The sequence below is a fragment of the Pseudoliparis swirei genome, chromosome 6 (assembly GCF_029220125.1).
Source record: "Pseudoliparis swirei isolate HS2019 ecotype Mariana Trench chromosome 6, NWPU_hadal_v1, whole genome shotgun sequence".
NCBI classification, from domain to species: Eukaryota; Metazoa; Chordata; class Actinopteri; order Perciformes; family Liparidae; genus Pseudoliparis; species Pseudoliparis swirei.
Genome location: NC_079393.1, coordinates 26,615,588 through 26,635,197, shown reverse-complemented (window position 1 = coordinate 26,635,197; position 19,610 = coordinate 26,615,588). Strand labels below are relative to the sequence as shown.

Sequence of the window (19,610 nt, the reverse complement as noted above, 5' to 3'; positions counted from 1 at the left end):
CATTCTAACTGTGCGTCTGTGTTCCACAGGGTGGCTCGATGACATCGGACTCCCTCAATACAAAGACCAGTTTAATGAAGGCCGGGTGGATGGGCAGATGCTGCAGTACCTCGCTGTGGTGAGTTTGGTCCGATAACAGCTGAGAGTGTCAGGTTCTTGTCACGGGGTGAGGCTCGGACGCAGAGACAGGCTGGACGCAATATGAATTTTTAAAAGGCGCTCTTTAATGAGGCAAAACAACAAGGTCCAAAAGGGGCAGGCAGAGAATCCAGGTTCAGGGCAGGCCGGGTCAAACAGAACCAGGAACACGGACAGGACGACGGGAAAAGGACACGGAACTAGAGACGACAATCCGACAGCAGACAAGGGAAAGACTGACAAAATATATAGGGGGGGAAACACAGGTGTACGACATCAGACAGTAACGAGACAAGAGTGGCTGAGGGCAGGTGCAGGGAATTAAACAATTAAGACAGAGAAGACACAGAGGAGACACAGAGGAGACATGGAACAGGGTGTTACACCAGAAAGTCGTCCTCTGAATCCTCCGGATGGACATTCCCAACACGGAGACGATAACGGCATCAAACCGGAACACTTTGGCATATTGGGGAAAAATGGGATCCATACGCAAAACACCTCATAGACCTGATTATATTTTCATAAATCTATGAATGTACGAATAGAGAATACATCGAGTTATACATTGTTTTCTTTTAGTTTTTTGTTTCATTCTGTCTCTTTTTGTTGTTATGTCTTATGTTTTATAATTCTTGCTCGAAATATGTATCACTAAAATGAGCATCATCTAAAAATCTGCACATGTGACGTCAACTGTCTGAAAGACTTCTCTACAATCTCCCATTGATGCCTACTTTCAATTTTAAAAAAGAATGGGAAAAAATAACAAATTAAATTGACACATTAAAAACACTCTCTCTCTCTCGCCATCTCTCCCTCTCCCTCTCTCTCTCTCTTGCTCTCCCTCTCTCTCTCTCCATTTCTCCCTCTCTCTCGCCATCTCTCCCTCTCCCTCTCTCTCTTGCTCTCCCTCTCTCTCTCCATTTCTCCCTCTCTCTCTCCCTCTCTCTCTCTCCATTTCTCTCTCTCTCTCTCCCTCTCTCTCTCTCTCTCTCTCTCTCCCTCCTCCCTCTCTCTCTCCCTCCTCCCTCCCTCTCTCTCTCTCTCTCTCTCTCTCTCTCTCTCTCTCTCCCTCTCAGAACGACTTGTTATTCCTCAAAGTGACCAGTCAGCTGCATCACCTCAGCATCAAGTGTGCCATTCACGTTCTCCACGTCAACAAGTTCAGCTCCAACTGCCTCAAGCGCCGACCCGGCCACGAGGCGAGAGAGGCGAGAGAGACGAGAGAGACGAGAGAGACGAGAGAGGCGAGAGAGGCGAGAGAGGCGAGAGAGGCGAGAGAGAGAGACGAGAGACGAGAGAGACGAGAGAGGCGAGAGACGAGAGAGAAGAGGCGAGAGACGAGAGGCGGGAGAGACGAGAGGCGAGAGAGACGAGAGGCGAGAGGAGAGAGGCGAGAGAGACGAGAGGCGAGAGACGAGAGAGGCGAGAGGCGAGAGACGAGAGGCGAGAGAGGCGAGAGAGGCGAGAGAGGCGAGAGAGGCGAGAGAGACGAGAGAGACGAGAGAGGCGAGAGAGACGAGAGAGGCGAGAGAGACGACAATAACAACAGATTTAATATCTGGCGTTGTGACCTTTACTCTCCGTCTCTATTGGTTTTTTCCTCTCCTATGTAATTCATCTTTTAATCATACGTCCATTTCTATATCGCCCTGTTTCTTTGATCCCTTGTGTGGATGCCGTGTGTTTATATAATACCCCCCCCCCCCCCCCCCCCCGTGGTGACGGTGTCTCTGACCAGAGAACGTGAAGTTAAACCGTTTCTTTATGTATGTTTTAGAAAAGAAAACATTCTAAATATGAAAGATTTTCTGAAACTCGTTTTCATGGTTTGAGAAATGGTCGAATATGAATCATGCACTCCTTCATGTGTGTGTGTGCGTATGTGTGTGCGTGCGTCTGTGTGTGTGTGCGTGTGTGTGTGTTTCAGAACCAGTTCACGCCCAGTGAGGTGGTCCAGTGGTCCAACCACCGGGTCATGGAGTGGCTGAGATCTGTGGATCTGGCAGAGTACGCCCCCAACCTGCGGGGCAGCGGCGTGCACGGAGGGCTGCTGGTGAGGACACACACACACACACACACACACATGCACACACACACACACGCACACACACACACACAGGACACACACACACACACACAGGACACACACACGCACAGAGGACACACTCAGCCTCCACACGTCTCCGCCCTCAGATGCTGGAGCCGCGCTTCAACTGGGACACGATGGCGCTGCTGCTCAGCATCCCTCCTCACAAGACGCTGCTGCGGCGCCACCTCAACACCAACTTCAGCCGCCTGGTGGGGGCGCAGGCGCACCGCGAGAAGAGGGAGCACGCCGAGGCGCCGGGCTACAGCCCGCTGGGCATCACGGCCAGGGTCAAGGTGAGAGGAAGAACTCTGCTCCCCACACCTCAGACCCACAAACAGCTCCTCTGGGTCCCCAGCACTAAGCTCCGCCCCCCTGACCACAGAGAGGTGCTCAGTGCAGCGAGACGCTCTGGAACTGTGTCCTCTAGTCCCTCAGGGGTTTCCGTAGAGTGTGTGTCCGGTGTCCCGCGGGGGTCACGGTTCACAATGAGCTCTTCACTCCACACACACACTCACACTCACACACACACACACACACAAAAAGTATGGTTTAGGCAACAAAAACCAACATGTTAAGGTTTAGGAAAAGAACGTGGTCGGCGTTACCTTTCCTCAACACCAACGAATAACTACGTTCTGCATGGGACTTGAACCCATCCAGCACCGCCGTGCCACGCCTGAAGCACTCTCTTCCTTCATGTCTGCTACGTCACAGCTCTGCCTGCCAATTGGAGTCTGGCAGGCTGCATACCGCATGGAGCTCCTCTGCTGAGGGCCACTAACTCACCGTGGGGGCCTCTGTCAGCTGGGATCTGGGAACCCTCCGGCCTCAGACAGGAAGTGAACTCTGCGTTGTCGATATCTATCACAGTCTGCAGAGCGACCTCCTCATTCATCTTTTTCAATTCAATTCAGTTTATTTTGTACAGCCCAATATCAGAAATCCCCCTCAGAGGGCTGTACTACCTGTACACATAGACATCCCTGACCTTTGACCTTTGACCTCACATCGGGTCAGGAACAACTCCAAAGAAATAGAATAAAAACCCTCAAAGGGAAAAGGTAAGAACCCTTCAGGAGAGAGCAGAGGAGGATCCCTCTCCAGGATGGACAGAACAATAGATGTCATGTGACCAGAAGGAGTCATAACACAGTAACAATTCAATTCAATTCAGTTTATTTGTATAGCCCAATTTCACAAATTACAAATTTGTCTCGGAGTGCTTTACAATCTGTACACATAGACATCCCTGCCCCAAAACCTCACATCGGACCAGGAAAAACTCCCAAATAACCCTTCAGGGGGGAAAAAAAGGGAAGAAACCTGCAGGAGAGCAACAGAGGAGGATCCCTCTCCTAGGATGGACAGATGCAATAGATGTAATGTGTACAGAAGGACAGATTTAGAGTTAAAATACATTCAATGAATATGACAGAGTGTATGAATAGTTCATAGTAGGCATATTCCACGATGGAGACCTCCACGATCCATCAGGCAGATGGCGGTGGGGAGGAGGAGTGGGCGGAGTCTCAACAGGACAGTGGCGTAGTCATGAGCAGGAATTCCACGACCCAGACGATCCATCAGGCAGATAGGATCTATGCCGTCTCATAGGGTCCGATGACCCCATGAGACGAAAGTCAAAAGGACTCCGGGGAGAAAGCAGAGTTAGTAACGTGTGATTGAGAGATGAAAATTCATCCTTAAGGAGAGAAAAAAAAAGGAGATAGGTACTCAGTGCATCCTAAACGTCCCCCGGCAGCTATAAGCCTATAGCAGCATATCAAGGGGCTGGACCAGGTGAACCTGATTCAGCCCTAACTATAAGCTCTGTCAAAGAGGAAAGTCTTCAGTCTACTCTTAAACGAGGTGACTGTGTCTGCCTCCCGGACTGAAATTGGAAGCTGGTTCCATAAAAGAGGAGCTTGATAACTAAAGGCTCTGGCTCCCATTCTACTTTTTAAGACTCTAGGAACTACAAGTAGTCCCGCATTTAGTGAGCGTAGCTCTCTAGTGGGGCAATATGGTACTACAAGCTCCTTAAGATATGATGGAGCATCACCAATCAAGGCTTTGTAGGTTAAGAGAAGAATTTTAAAAGTGATTCTTGATTTTACTGGGAGCCAGTGCAGAGCAGCTAGTGCAGGAGTGATGTGATCTCTTTTCTTAGTTTTAGTGAGAACACGAGCTGCAGCATTCTGGATCAACTGGAGGGACCTAAGAGATTTATTAGAGCAGGCTGATAATAAGGAGTTGCAGTAATCCAGTCTCGAAGTAACGAACGTGAACCAATTTTTCTGCATCTTTTGAGACAAGATGTGCCTGATTTTGAAATATTACGTAGATGAAAGAATGCAGTCCTTGAGATTTGCTTTACGTGGGAGTTAAAGGACAAGTCCCGATCAAAGATAACGCCAAGATTCTTTACAGTGGTGTTGGATGCCAGGGCAATGCCGTCTACAGAATCCACATCACCAGATAATTGATCTCTGAGGTGCTCAGGGCCGATTAAAATTACTTCGGTTTTGTCTGAGTTTAACATCAAGAAGTTGCAGGTCATCCATGTTTTTATGTCTTTAAGACATGCTTGAATTTTACAGAGTTGGTTGCTCTCCTCTGGTTTTATCGATAAATATAGTTGAGTGTCATCTGCATAACAATGAAAGTTTATGGAGTGTTTCCTGATAATATTGCCCAAAGGAAGCATGTATAAGGTAAATAAAATTGGTCCAAGCACAGAACATTGTGGAACTCCGTGATTAACGTTGGTGGTTATCGAGGCGTCATCGTTTACAAATACAAACTGAGATCGATCTGATAAATAGGATTTAAACCAAATTAGTGCCGTGCCTGAAATGCCAATCGACTGCTCCAGTCTCTGAAATAGGATGTCATGGTCAATGGTGTCGAATGCAGCACTAAGGTCTAACAAGACCAGGACAGAGAGGAGTCCTTTATCTGCTGCCATTAAGAGGTCATTTGTAATTTTCACCAGTGCCGTCTCGGTGCTGTGGTGTTTTCTAAATCCTGATTGAAATTTCTCAAATAAACTATTATGATGTAGAAAGTCGCACAACTGATTTGCGACCACTTTCTCAAGGATCTTGGAGAGGAAGGGGAGGTTAGAGATCGGTCTGTAGTTAGCCAATACCTCTGGATCCAGAGTGGGCTTCTTCAGGAGAGGTTTAATAACAGCCACCTTGAAGGAGTGTGGTACGTGGCCTGTTAGCAGAGACACATTGATAATATCTAATAGAGAGCCGCCAATTAAAGGCAAAACGCCTTTAAGCAGCCTCGCGGGATGGGGTCCAAGAGACAGGTAGACGTGTTCAAGTAGAAACCGTTGAAAATAATTGGTCACGGTTGATAGGAGAAAATCCCTCCAAATATACACCAGGGCATACAGCGGTTTCCAAGGCCATTCCACTTGAGGACAGATTGGCACTGGTTATGGGCAAGAGATTATTAATCTTGTCCCTAATAGTTAAAATCTTTTCATTAAAGAAGTTCATAAAGTCATTACCACTAAGGTTTATAGGAATGCTCGGCTCCACAGAGCTGTGACTCTGTCAGCCTGGCTACAGTGCTGAAGAGAAACCTAGGGTTGTTTTTATTTTTCTATTATTGATGAGTAATAGGCTGCTCTGGCATTACGGAGGGCCTTCTTATATGTTTTAAGACTATCTCGCCAAACTAAGCGGGATTCTTCGAGATTAGTTGAACGCCATATGCGTTCAAGCTTTCGTGACGTTTGCTTCAGTTTGCGGGTCTGAGGGTTATACCAGGAGCAAACCTCCTCTTCCTCACTGTCTTCTTCTTCAGAGGGGCTATCGAGTCCAGTGTCATTCTCAGAGAGCCTATGGCACTGTCAACAAGATGATCAATCTGGGACGGACTAAAGTTAGACCAGGAGTCCTCTGTTATATTGAGACGTGGTATCGAATCAAATACAGAAGGAATCGCTTCTTTAAATTTAGCTACAGCACTATCAGTTAGACATCTAGTGTAGAAACTTTTGACTAACGGAGTACACTCCGGCAGCATAAATTCAAAAGTTATGAGGTTGTGGTCTGACAGAAGAGGATTCTGTGGGAAGACGTTCAAATGCTCAATGTCAACGCCATAAGTAAGAACAAGATCAAGCGTGTGGCCAAAGCTGTGAGTGGGTTTCTGTACTCTGACAGAAGCCAATCGAGTCCAACAAGGAGATGAATGCAGCACTAAGGCAATCATTATCAACATCCACATGGATATTAAAATCTCCAACAATAATAACTTTATCGGTTTTAAGAACCAAACTTGATATAAATTCTGAGAATTCAGATATAAACTCTGAATATGGACCTGGTGGCGGTACAGAATCACAAATCGAATTGGCTGTAGTGTTTTCCAGGTTGGATGTGAAAGACTAAGAACAAGGCTTTCAAATGAGGTGTAGTGTAATTTTGGTTGAGGATTAATTAATAGGCTCGATTCAAAGATGGCTGCTACTCCACCTCCTCGACCGGTGCCTCGAGGAATGTGAGTATTAATATGACTTGGAGGAGTCGATTCATTCAGGCAGACATATTCTTCATGGCTCAGCCAGGTTTCAGTTAGGCAACATAAATCAATGTGATTATCTGATATTAAATCATTCAGTAACACAGCTTTAGATGACAGAGATCGAATATTTAGGAGACCACATTTAATAGACCTATTTTGTTGCACTGCTGAAATAATTGTGTTAACTTGTATAAGGTTATTGTGTACGACTCCTCTTCTGCTTACTTTTGATTTATTTAATTGAAGTGGCCGTGGGACAGACACAGTCTCTACTCTAAAGTCAAGGGTGGGTAACTGCTCGAATGGAAGAGCAGAGAAGGGTGTTAAACTACAACTCTGCTCCCGGTTCCTGATCTGAACCCTGGGTTGTCATAGATTAAGTCCGGTGATCAACTTGGTCATATTCGCAGAAATGAGACGCGCTCCGTCCAACGTGGGATGAATGCCGCCTCCTCATCAGATCAGGCTGTTCCCAGAAAGTCTTCCAGTTGTCTACGTAGCCCACATTATTCGCTGGGCACCACCTCGACAGCCAGCGGTTGAAAGACGACATTCGGCTATACAATTCGTCTGTCTGCAAATTTGGGAGAGGGCCAGAGAAAATTACGGTGTCCGACAACGCCTTGGCATAAGCACACACCGATTCCACATTAATTTTAGTGACTTCCGACCACGGGCTCGGCGTCATTACCACCGCGTGTATTACAATCTGACTGTATCTCCGCTTATCCTTAGCCAGCAGCTTCAAACAAGACTCCACGCCCGCTCTGGCCCCGGGAGGCACACGACTCTGGTCCGTGGCTTCGCTATTTTCACGTTCCTGACTATAGAGCTCCCGATAACCAGGGTGTGTTCCTCAGCGGTGTGTCGCTGAGCAGGAAAACTGGTTGCAAACGTGAAGTGGTTGGTGCACAGCGGGCTTCTGTGTAGACTTACTACTCCTGCGAACAGTTACCCAACCATCCGGCTGCACGGTTACCGCCGGGGCACAGCTAACAGCTGACTGTAGCTCCGCGCCGACTACGGGAGAGGGCGGGCTAACTAGCATAGCTGTCTGAGCTTCGATAGCGCGGAGCCGTGCATCTAACCCACTTAGACCTGCCTCCAACCTAGCAAATAAACTACACTTGTTGCATGTATCGTTATCATTAAGGGAGGCAGGGGGATAACTATACATGAGACACACTGAGCAAGAGGGAGCGGGAGGGAGAGAAGAAGAAGTCATGCTCGCTGTTGAGCTGGCAACCAAAGCTTACCGGAAGAGTGAGATGATGCGTTCAGGAGCAGCTGGGAAAATCAGACTCACTGGTTGCATTGTGGAGGTCTGGAATGTGACAGAGTGTATGAATAGTTGGTAGTCGGAATTGGCGCACAATCCAGACCTCCATGATCCAGACCTCCATGATCCAGACCTCCACAATCCAGACCTCCACAATCCAGACCTCCACGATCCAGACCTCCACGATCCAGACCTCCACAATCCAGACCTCCACAATCCAGACCTCCACAATCCAGACCTCCACGATCCAGACCTCCACAATCCAGACCTCCATGATCCAGACCTCCACAATCCAGACCTCCACAATCCAGACCTCCACAATCCAGACCTCCACAATCCAGACCTCCACGATCCAGACCTCCATGATCCAGACCTCCACGATCCAGACCTCCATGATCCAGACCTCCACGATCCAGACCTCCACAATCCAGACCTCCACGATCCAGACCTCCACAATCCAGACCTCCACGATCCAGACCTCCACGATCCAGACCTCCACGATCCAGACCTCCACAATCCAGACCTCCACAATCCAGACCTCCATGATCCAGACCTCCATCACCCATCAGGTGGAGGTAGAGAGGCTCTTTGGGTTTCTATATAAAGTCGTACAAATAATGAAGAATGAACAAAACTTCCAAAGATCCGTTTGGTTGAACAGAAGTTATTTCATGTTGTGTTGTCATTGCAGCTGAAGAAGTTGGGCCTCTCCACCTTGACCCACCTGAGGAGGAGGCGGAGCCGGCGGCCCGAGGCGTCCTCGGACTACGTCTGTCCCGTGGAGCCGGTGCGGCCCTACGCCGGCTTCAGGGGCCTCAGCCCCATCCTGGACAGAGAGCCCGCCCCCTCTCAGAGCTGACCCGTCTCCATGACGACAACGTCCCACTGCTACGACTCTGATTCCTGTGCTTGCATAATACCCCCCCCCCCCCCCCTGTGCCTTACGAGTGAAGAGATGCGACTGACACCACCGCTGCAGAGACTCGTTTCCAGACCTCCGGCTCCAGCCTGGCGGAGCTCTGACATCACTTCCTGTCCCAGGATGCACGGACAGCTCTGACATCACTTCCTGTCCCAGGCTCCGTGTGCAGCCGTTACTCCACCGTGTGCACCGCCAGTGGAGGAGCTCACCCCACCCGTTACTATTTATCACTTTTAACACCCTTCTTGTTCGTGGAGATGAACTTGTGCAATATTTGCATAATATTACTGGGCGTTTAATTTCATATTTATGTGATCGCAGAGATAATTTAGAAGCGGCATGTAAAACACGGGGCGTCGTTTTCTACTCTTATTTTCATATTTGCTGTCATAATATTTTTATAGGAAAGAAAAGAACGCTCGTCTGTTGTCATGGAGACGTCACGAATGTCCAATGTTTGACCGAATCTTTAATAAACAGAATCACACGTCAGGCGGGTCCGATTCTTCTTCTTTAGTTTGGATGTTCTGATTCATGGGAACGACACAAACCACACCAGCTGTGTGTGTGTGTGTGTGTGTGTGTGAGTGTGAATGTGTGTGTGTCAGTAAGTTTGTGTGTATGTGTGAGTGTGTGTGCGTGTTATCCGAGTGTGCGTGTGTCCCCGTTCGTGTGTCCGTGTGTGTGTGCGTGTCCGTGTGTGTGTGTGAGTCTGTGTGTGTCCGTGTGTGTGTGTGCATGTCCGTGTGTGTGTGTGTGTGTGTGTCTGTGCGTTGCAGATGGCGATCACAGAGGGTACCATGTTACAAATGGAAGCTCTGAAAGCATCAACAACCACACACACACACAAAGTCACACACACACAGACACACACACTCACACACAGACACACACACTCTCACACACACACAGTCACACACAGACACACACACACCAGCTGCTGGTAATGACTCGTGCAGCTCACTCACACACAAGATGCTCTTCATCACAAGATGCTCTTCATCGCTCTGAACAGAAGTTTGAGTGAGAGGGAGGAACCATGACAACCGGTCGTGGTTCTTGTGGTTCTCGTGGTTATTGTGGTTCTGTTGGTTCTGGTGGTTCTCTTGGTTCTCAAGCATCTCTTGGTTCTCAAGGTTCTCTTGTTTCTCATGGTTCTGAAGGTTCTTATGGTTCTCAAGGTTCTCGTGATTCTTGTGGTTCTCGTGGTTCTCAAGGTTCTCGTGGTTCTCAAGGTTCTCTTGGTTCTCGTGCTTCTCTTGGTTCTCAAGGTTCTCTTGTTTCTCATGGTTCTGAAGGTTCTCTTGGTTCTCAAGGTTATCGTGGTTCTCTTGGTTCTCGTGCTTCTCTTGGTTCTCAAGGTTCTCTTGTTTCTCATGGTTCTGAAGGTTCTCTTGGTTCTCAAGGTGCTCTTGGTTCTTGTGGTTCTCTTGGTTCTCAAGGTTCTCGTGATTCTTGTGGTTCTCAAGGTTCCTGTGGTTCTCTTGGTTCTCAAGGTCCTCTTGGTTCTCAAGGTTCTTGTGGTTCTCTTGGTTCTCAAGGTTCTCTTGGTTCTCGTGCTTCTCTTGGTTCTCAAGGTTCTCTTGGTTCTCAAGGTTCTCTTGTTTCTCATGGTTCTGAAGGTTCTCTTGGTTCTCAAGGTTCTCTTGGTTCTCGTGATTCTTGTGGTTCTCAAGGTTCCTGTGGTTCTCTTGGTTCTCAAGGTTCTTGTGGTTCTCAAGGTTCTCGTGCTTCTCTTGGTTCTCAAGGTTCTCTTGGTTCTCAAGGTTCTCTTGTTTCTCATGGTTCTGAAGGTTCTCTTGGTTCTCGTGGTTCTCGTGATTCTTGTGGTTCTCAAGGTTCTCATGGTTCTTGTGGTTCTCTTGGTTCTTACGGTTCTCAAGGTTCTCGTGGTTCTCGTGGTTCTCTTGGTTCTCGTAGTTCTCCTGGTTCTCAGGTTCTCGTGGTTCTCGTGGTTCTCAGGTCCTTGTGGTTCTCTGGTTCTCGAGGTTCTTGTGGTTCTCAAGGTTCTCAAGGTTCTCTTGGTTCTGAAGGTTCTTGTGGTTCTCTTGGTTCTTGTGGTTCTCAAGGTTCTCTTGTTTCTCGTGGTTCTCGAGGTTCTCAAGGTTCTCTTGGTTCTCGTGATTCTTGTGGTTCTCAAGGTTCTTGTGGTTCTTGAGGTTCTTGTGGTTCTCAAGGTTCTTGTGGTTCTCGAGGTTCTCTTGGTTCTCGTGGTTCTGAAGGTTCTTGTGGTTCTCAAGGTTCTCAAGGTTCTCTTGTTTCTCGTGGTTCTCGTGGTTCTCGTGGTCCTCAGGTTCTCGTGGTTCTCGTGGTTCTCCTGGTCCTCAGGTTCTCGTGGTTCTCGTGGTCCTCAGGTTCTCGTGGTCCTCAGGTTCTCGTGGTTCTCGTGGTTCTCGTGGTCCTCAGGTTCTCGTGGTTCTCGTGGTTCTGAAGGTTCTCTTGGTTCTTGTGGTTCTCGTGGTTCTGGTAGTTCTGGTGATTCTCGTGGTTCTTGTGGTACTCATGGTTCTGGTGGTTCTCGCGGTTCTGGTGGTTCTGGTGGTTCTCATGGTTTTGGTGATTCATGTGGTTCTCGTGGTTCTTGTGGTTCGGGTGGTTCTCGTGGTACTTGTGGTTCTCGTGATACTCGTGGTTCTGGTGGTTCTGGTGGTTCTTGTGGTACTCGTTGGTCTGGTGGTTCTCGTGGTTTTGGTGATTCTCGTGGTTCTTGTGGTTCTCGTGGTTCTGGTGGTTCTCGTGGTTTTGTTGATTCTCGTGGTTCTTGTGGTTCTTGTGGTTCTGGTGGTTCTCGTGGTTCTTGTGGTTCTGTGTGCTGAAGTCATCTCAGTCGCCTCGCCTCCGGCTCCGCTTCACAAACATGTCAAACCACTTCAGTGTCTTCGCTCTTCGTCTTCACTCTTCGTCTTCACTCTGTGCCGTAGAGCGAACACAGAGCCTGTGATATCCTTGTTGATCTGCAACATGACCTCAGATGACCTCACTGTGACCTCAGATGACCTCACTCTGAACTCAGATGACCTCACTCTGAACTCAGATGACCTCACTGTGAACTCAGATGACCTCAATGTGACCTCAGATGACCTCACTCTGAACTCAGATGACCTCACTGTGACCTCAGATGACCTCACTCTGAACTCAGATGACCTCACTGTGAACTCAGATGACCTCACTGTGACCTCAGATGACCTCACTGTGACCTCAGATGACCTCACTGTGAACTCAGATGACCTCACTGTGACCTCAGATGACCTCACTGTGACCTCAGATGACCTCACTGTGAACTCAGATGACCTCACTGTGACCTCAGATGACCTCACTCTGAACTCAGATGACCTCACTCTGAACTCAGATGACCTCACTGTGACCTCAGATGACCTCACTCTGAACTCAGATGACCTCACTGTGACCTCAGATGACCTCACTGTGACCTCAGATGACCTCACTGTGACCTCAGATGACCTCACTGTGACCTCAGGTGACCTCACTGTGACCTCAGATGACCTCACTGTGACCTCAGGTGACCTCACTCTGAACTCAGGTGACCTCACTCTGAACTCAGATGACCTCACTGTGAACTCAGATGACCTCACTGTGACCTCAGATGACCTCACTGTGACCTCAGATGACCTCACTGTGACCTCAGATGACCTCACTGTGACCTCAGATGACCTCACTGTGACCTCAGGTGACCTCACTGTGAACTCAGATGACCTCACTGTGACCTCAGATGACCTCACTGTGACCTCAGGTGACCTCACTCTGAACTCAGGTGACCTCACTCTGAACTCAGATGACCTCACTGTGACCTCAGATGACCTCACTGTGAACTCAGATGACCTCACTGTGACCTCAGATGACCTCACTCTGAACTCAGATGACCTCACTCTGAACTCAGATGACCTCACTGTGACCTCAGATGACCTCACTGTGAACACGCTGCTCTCCTGGTTTGGGGACGAGGAAAACACAGGATCACTTCCAACCAAGCCCAACCAGGTGTTGGTTGGTCCTCCTCCTCCTCCTCTTCCTCCTCCTGCTCCTCTATCTCCTCCTCTTCTTCATCCTCCTTCTCTTCCTCCTCCTTCTCTTCCTCCTCCTCCTTCTCCTCCTCTACCTCCTCCTTCAGCTATATTTGATCAACACCCCATATCGGGGCAGTGACACCATGACATCATCAGTTCACTGACAGCTTCACGTCTGAGTAAATAAAGGTTCTGCAGCGGCCGTTAGTCTTTAGAACTACCCCCCCCCCCCCCCCCACGTGGAGGGTTCTTCCCATCGGCTGCTCTGTGTTTAGTTGCCATGGCGATGGGGCTCACGCTGCGTTCTCTCATCAACCCGACGAGCTGGCGACCGCGGGAGAGCGCCTCGCCTCCTCTGGGCGTTGTTATTTATGTTGTCGTGTTTGTGTCGAGAAATAAATGAAAAATGTCGCCACACGCGTCGTCAAAGGATCCGAGTCGTGACTTCACGTCTCATTGGACCGGATGAGTCTGAGGCCCCGCCCCCCCCACCCTCCTCTCTCCCTCCATCTGCCTGATGGATGATGGAGGTCTGGATCGTGGTCCATGCCGACTACCAACTATTCCTACACTCTGTCAGACTCATTGGGAGTTGTTGATCCGATGTGAGGTCAAAGGTCAAAGGTCAGGGATGTCTGTGTACAGCTTGTAAAGCCCTCTGAGGGGAATTTGTGATATTGGGCTGCACAAAATAAACTGAATTCATTTGAATTGTTGTTTTCGGGAACTATTGTGTCTGGCATCACGACACTACGGATCATGTGACCCCCCCCCCCCCCCCCAGCGCTGTTCCTCAGCTCCGTCTAACCGGAAAGACGAGCCGCTCTACAAAGTACACGCACGAGGTGTTTGTTTTGGGGTTTGAGTCTCCGGAGGAGGACAGAAGACGCTGTGGGCGAGGTCGCCTCAGGCTACTGCACACACTCAGGGACGCGGTGCGGAGCTCAGCCATTGGACGGTCCCGCAGCTTCCAGAAGGACGAGGTTCCCATTGGCCGTGAGTGACACGTGTCTGATGAAGGCCCTCTCCTCTTCATCAGTGACTCCACAGCAGAGCGGCGGCTCTCACGCTCCTTCTGTCAAGGAACAAAGTTCACGCTGAATTTGTATTGAAATAACAACGTCGTGTGACTCCTCCGTCTGCTTTCAAATGATAGAACAAAGACAATTGCGTTCACTTCTAATTGAACCGGACGGCTCCATCAGACGAGAACAACGACGCTATATAAAATAAATGATTATTATTATTATTAACAATGTCAATAAAGGTTGGAAACAAACAGAACTCATATTTGGCAAGTGGCTTATTGTGGCTGCAATCAACATGTTTGACACGGGATATCTTTTCAAGGTCATAACAATGTGGAAAACTCAACTAAACAAGTTCAAATGGTACGTGTGCGTATTTACGTTACGGTTACGGGGTTAACAGGTTACAAGGTCCCTGAAAGCACCACTGTGTTGACTGTGAGGAGCTTTCAGGGGCCTCCCGTTTCCTCACAGAGTCAACACGGTGGTGCTTTCAGGGACCTCCCGTCTCCTCACAGAGTCAACACGGTGGGGCTTTCAGGGACCTCCCGTCTCCTCACAGAGTCAACACGGTGGTGCTTTCAGGGACCTCCCGTCTCCTCACAGAGTCAACACGGTGGTGCTTTCAGGGACCTTGTAACCTGTTAACCCCGTAACCGTAACGTAAATATGCACACGTACTTTTGTAATATGTGAACCCCCCCCCCCTGTAATACCTCGGCGCCCTCGGCGTCCCACTCGAGGGTCGCGCCCCACAGTTTGAGACCCGCGTTGCCTGAGCCGGTGAAGCGGCCATGTTTACCCGTCGCCCCTCAGGCGTCCCCCCGGTAACCGGGAAGATGAGTTCCGTGTTGACTTACCTAAAAATGAGACGAGTGTCGACGCCACGCCCGTGTTAACGCTGCAGGGACGCTGGGATGGGAATTAGGATTATTTTTTCGACAGAAGGTTCTGTACACGTCAGGAGACTGAAGCCTGAGCCTCGCACACGGCTCCACACACACACACACACACACACACACACACACGCCTGTGTATCTCTCCAGGTGCGGCGCCGCGGCAGAGGAGGAACGGTTCTGAACTCCTACGGAAAACCTCCAGACCCGTCCAGGTGAGCAGCTTCCGTTCTTTAAGAGATATCGGACCTCGGTATTGACCACTGTTGTTATGCTTGTTATGTAGAGTATGAAGAGACAATGTATTCACTGCTAAATGGACCCTGACCCGGACCCTGATCCTGACCCTAACCCTGACCCGGACCCTGACCCTAACCCTAACCCTGACCCTGACCCTGACCCTAACCCTAACCCTAACCCTGACCCTGACCCGGACCCGGACCCGGACCCGGAGCAATGCTTCCATATGGCAGGACAGCATCACTACAGATGAAGCTCAAAACCCTGGACTCAACTTTGACCACTGCCCTCTTCCAGTGCACCAGGGAGACTGACCTTTGACCTCCGCCGTCAGTCCACCATGGGCCAATCCGGCAGCAAACCCGCTCCCAAACCCTCCCAGAGCCCCTTCCAGAACCCCTTCCAGAACTCCTTCCAGAACTCCCAATTCGTCGCTTCTTTCAAGGAGCGCTTCCAAAGGCGCGCCGCCGACGGCGCCGCCGAGAGCCCCCGGCCGAGCATCTTCTCCACGCTGAGGCCCCCGAGGGCCAAACCCAACAACTTCATCGACCTGTTCAACGACTGCATCTCCGCCGCCTCGTCCAGAACTCAGGAGTACCTCCTCTTCAAAGACCCGGAGGACAAGTTCCGCCCCAGCACCGAGGTGCTGACTCAGGTCGGTAACGTTCTCCAGCGAAGAAGAAGACGTTTGTATCTCTCTCGTTGTCGCGGGTCGTTTGAACCGCCTCGTCTCCCGACAGGTGTTCCTGATGACGTACATCACTCGGAGCGTCGACCTCAACATGACGGACACCTTCAACTGCACGGCCATGACGCCCGAGCAGCGCGTCCTCCTGGGCGCCGACTGGGTCTGGGCCAAGCTGGACAAGCCCTCCAAGAACCCCCAGATCCAGATCGCCGTGCAGGTCCTGCACCTGCAGGCCAAGGAGGAGGAGGAAGACGAGGAGGACGGCGTGAGCCCGGAGGCCTTCAGCGAGTCGGTCCTGATCGCCCATTGCGAGTCCGGCAACAACACCAGGTACGAGCGGCTGGTGGACTTCTGCACCTCCGTCGGCAAGGACTGCTACGCCCTCTTCCTGTTCGTGGGGAAGAAGAGCGACAGGGGCAACATCTACGGCGTCCTCAGCAACAACTTCGAGGCGGCCATCGGGAAGTGCGACAAGATCAACAGGGCGTTCGTGGAGAACTTCTTCAAAGGCTCGAGGTATCTGTACACGCCGTCAGGCATGATGCAGGCCGTCGTCTCCAAGAAAGATGGAGACGCCCTGACCCTCATGATTAAGTTCAGCTGAAGCAGAGCGAGGCCAGAGATGTCATCGCCGACGCCGCGAGGTACGAGGACGACTTAGTGGGGTAGAGATTGGGGATTTATTTTGGTGGATCTCTGGAGGAACAGCCTCCAGACGTAGATATATATATAAATATATATATAAGATTGTGGTATTTTTTTCTTCCAACAAGAATGTCAGTTCACAACTTAATCCTTTTAAACACGTTAGAACACATCGTTAAAAAATGAGGCCAAACACGAATTATGAAAAGGTCTCATCATAGCATTTCTGAAATAGCAGAACACAAAGCTCAAGCTTTTAGTCGGGAACTCTGTTGTCTTTATTCTCCTGTGATATGTTGACAAAGTGTCTTTTTTACTGAGAGCTACACTGCGATACAAGGAAAATGAGACCCAAAAATGAGAATAAGTGGATTATTTTTTAGTACGATGTGCCTCGTACTAAAAAATAATCCACTTATTCTCAATTTTGGGTATTATTTTCCTTCACTGAGAAAAATAAAACACCTTCTCACAGTGTTCACTCGAGTGTAAGGAACAACAATGATGATGGCTGCTGTACAGCAAACACACACCTGTTCGAGACATGTTGATTTGCCATCGGTCAATTAAAATGATTAAATATCACGAATGATAATATTGTGTCGGTTTATTCTGCTGCCGTTGAAAACACAGAGGACTGAACAGGGCGTTCTTCCCTGGGATGTTTTGCATAACGAGCAGCTCAAACTCCCATATTTACTCAATAAACACAAATTTGTACGGAAGTCAATTTTTTCTCTGCTCGAGGTTCATTCTTGTTTTCTTTCAAATGTGTATCGACAACGAACGTTCAGCCTTTTATTCACAGTCAATTCTGAAAGGATGAAACTATTCTAAAACAAATTGTTGTCTTTTTTGTTCTTTCTCCCCATTAAAATACAGTTGATGTTACCATAGTAACGTTACATCTGTGTACAGTGTGTGTGTGGGGGGGGGGGGGGGGAAACAAACAACGGATGAATCTGCAAATATTGTACATCTCTTGTATTGTCAAATAACACATCAGTTAAATATGAATACATATGTTCTCACTGTGTATCCGACTCATTTGTTTAGTACCTCGTTACTGTCTTTGTTGTTGTTTTTCTGAGTTTGTTGTGGGCGGAGCTGAGGAGACCTCATGTCACATAGAAGTGATATTCATCATCTGCAAGCGGGGAACCTTACGATTGATTTGAGACACAGCTCCGCCCTGTGGGGTGTTCTATGAATAAAAATACATTTAAAATAATTAAATAAATGGTTAAACATTTTATGAAAGTAAAAATGAAAATAATGGTTTAGAACACGACAACGAAACTAATAATAACTAGAATGGGCACTCGGTAGAGCGCATACCTTCGCATATCACAGGATTGGGCATTGAATTATGAACATTTTGGCATTAGTTGCATGCCAATTGGATAAAAATTGACTATAAAATAAGATTTTGACCTTTTCATGATCTTGACCTTGACCTTTGAGCCGATTAATCCCAAAATCTAATCAAATGGTCCCTGGATAATAACCAATCATCCCACCAAATTTCATGCGATTCGGTTTAATACTTTTTGAGTTATGCGAGTAACGCGCATACAAATAAATAAATACACGGCGATCAAAACAAAACCTTCCGCATTTTCAATGCGAAGGTAATAATAATAATAATAGAGTCCATTTGTAATGTACTCTTCATCCAAGAATCTCAGAGTGCCACAGAGCCAGTACAAAGTTATAAATATAATAACAAAGGAATATTTAAAGTCAACTCATGGTGATGCATGCCTTTCTGAATGAAAAGGTGTGAAGGCCGGTCTCAACGAGTCCAGTGTCTGTGTCGCCCTATTGGTCGGGGAGACTGTTCCACAAGGGGGCGGAGCTTGGTGTTGGGGACCCGTTGGATCTGAGGGTGGAGGTTTGGGGAGTCATGAGTTCTTGTAGGTGGGGTGGTGTATGTCCATTTATGCATTTATGGGTGAGTGGTAGGAATTTGTATCTGATGCCGTCCCCACGCTCTGTTTGGGGTTCATTTGGTGCTAATATGACCAATTTATACCGGTGGATGTTCATGGTGTATAGCATTGTTAGCATGCTAACATGCTAATAAATCAACAACTAAATGTGTCTGCTTTGATAAATGTTGGAACAAACCGCACAGAAACACAAAAGGCTGATAGGAATGTTTTATTGAGAAGTGACACATTTACCTGTCGTGATAAACATGTAACGGCTCGTCTCAAAACCCGAGAGGACGACTGTTCACGGGGAGACCAGAATCTGGAGAACATTTAGTCTTCTGACCAGTTAAAGTATCTCACACACACACACACACACCCAATCGCACACACACACACACACACAATCGCACGCACACACACACATGCACACACCCAGTCACGCACACACACACACACAAACACATGCACACACCCAGTCACGCACACACACGCACACACACACATGCACACACCCAGTCACGCACACACACACACACAAACACCCAGTCACGCACACACACACAAACACATGCACACACCCAGTCACGCACACACACACACTTGGACTCTGTTGATAAGGATTGGTTATGATCTTTCCAGTAAAAAAAATAGAATCTACTTCAGATACATTTACTTTAAGATGATACTGTTGACAGAATAACCAACGCAGTCATATTTACAAAGTCCTTTAATCCTCAGTTCCTTAAATCATCCTCCAGGGTACAAACAAACAAAAAGGTAGAAAACCCTCAACACACAGTATTAAAAACAAAGCAGCTTGTCGAGAGCCGACTGTCTGCAGCCCAGGAGTGTTTAGCTTAAAGGGACAGCGCGCCTCCTTTAGTGGCGTCCGGCGGCGCGGCTGCAGGCCGCCCTGTGGCCACTCACAGGACTGCAGCCGCCTTGACCCGAGGAGGTCAGCAGGCCGCTCGTGTTGCTGTGGCTCGTCTGCACTGCGGCGGCCCCCCGCTGAGAGGCCCCGCGGCTGAGAGGGCCGCCCGCTGAGAGGGCCGCCCGCTGAGAGGCCCCCCCGCTGAGAGGGCCGCCCGCTGAGAGGCCCCCGCTGAGAGGGCCCCCCGCTGAGAGACCCCCCCGCTGAGAGGCCCCCCCGCTGAGAGGCCCCCCGCTGAGAGGCC

General features: G+C 48.9%; 1 protein-coding gene across 10 annotated transcripts in view; it reads left to right on the top strand.

The window, feature by feature from the left end:
- Positions 1–17,403, top strand: part of LOC130194743 (liprin-beta-2-like) — a 119,448-nt gene extending 102,045 nt beyond the window's left edge. For all 10 annotated transcript variants that reach the window (XM_056415871.1, XM_056415870.1, XM_056415874.1 and 7 more), the window contains 7 exons: positions 30–118; positions 1,221–1,352; positions 2,072–2,197; positions 2,338–2,526; positions 15,076–15,140; positions 15,463–15,820; positions 15,906–17,403. In XM_056415871.1, the coding sequence (XP_056271846.1) occupies positions 30–118; positions 1,221–1,352; positions 2,072–2,197; positions 2,338–2,526; positions 15,076–15,140; positions 15,463–15,820; positions 15,906–16,457 (1,511 nt within the window). In that variant the 3' untranslated portion in view covers positions 16,458–17,403. The remainder of the gene's footprint in view (positions 1–29; positions 119–1,220; positions 1,353–2,071; positions 2,198–2,337; positions 2,527–15,075; positions 15,141–15,462; positions 15,821–15,905) is intronic.
- The last annotated feature ends 2,207 nt before the right edge of the window (positions 17,404–19,610 follow it).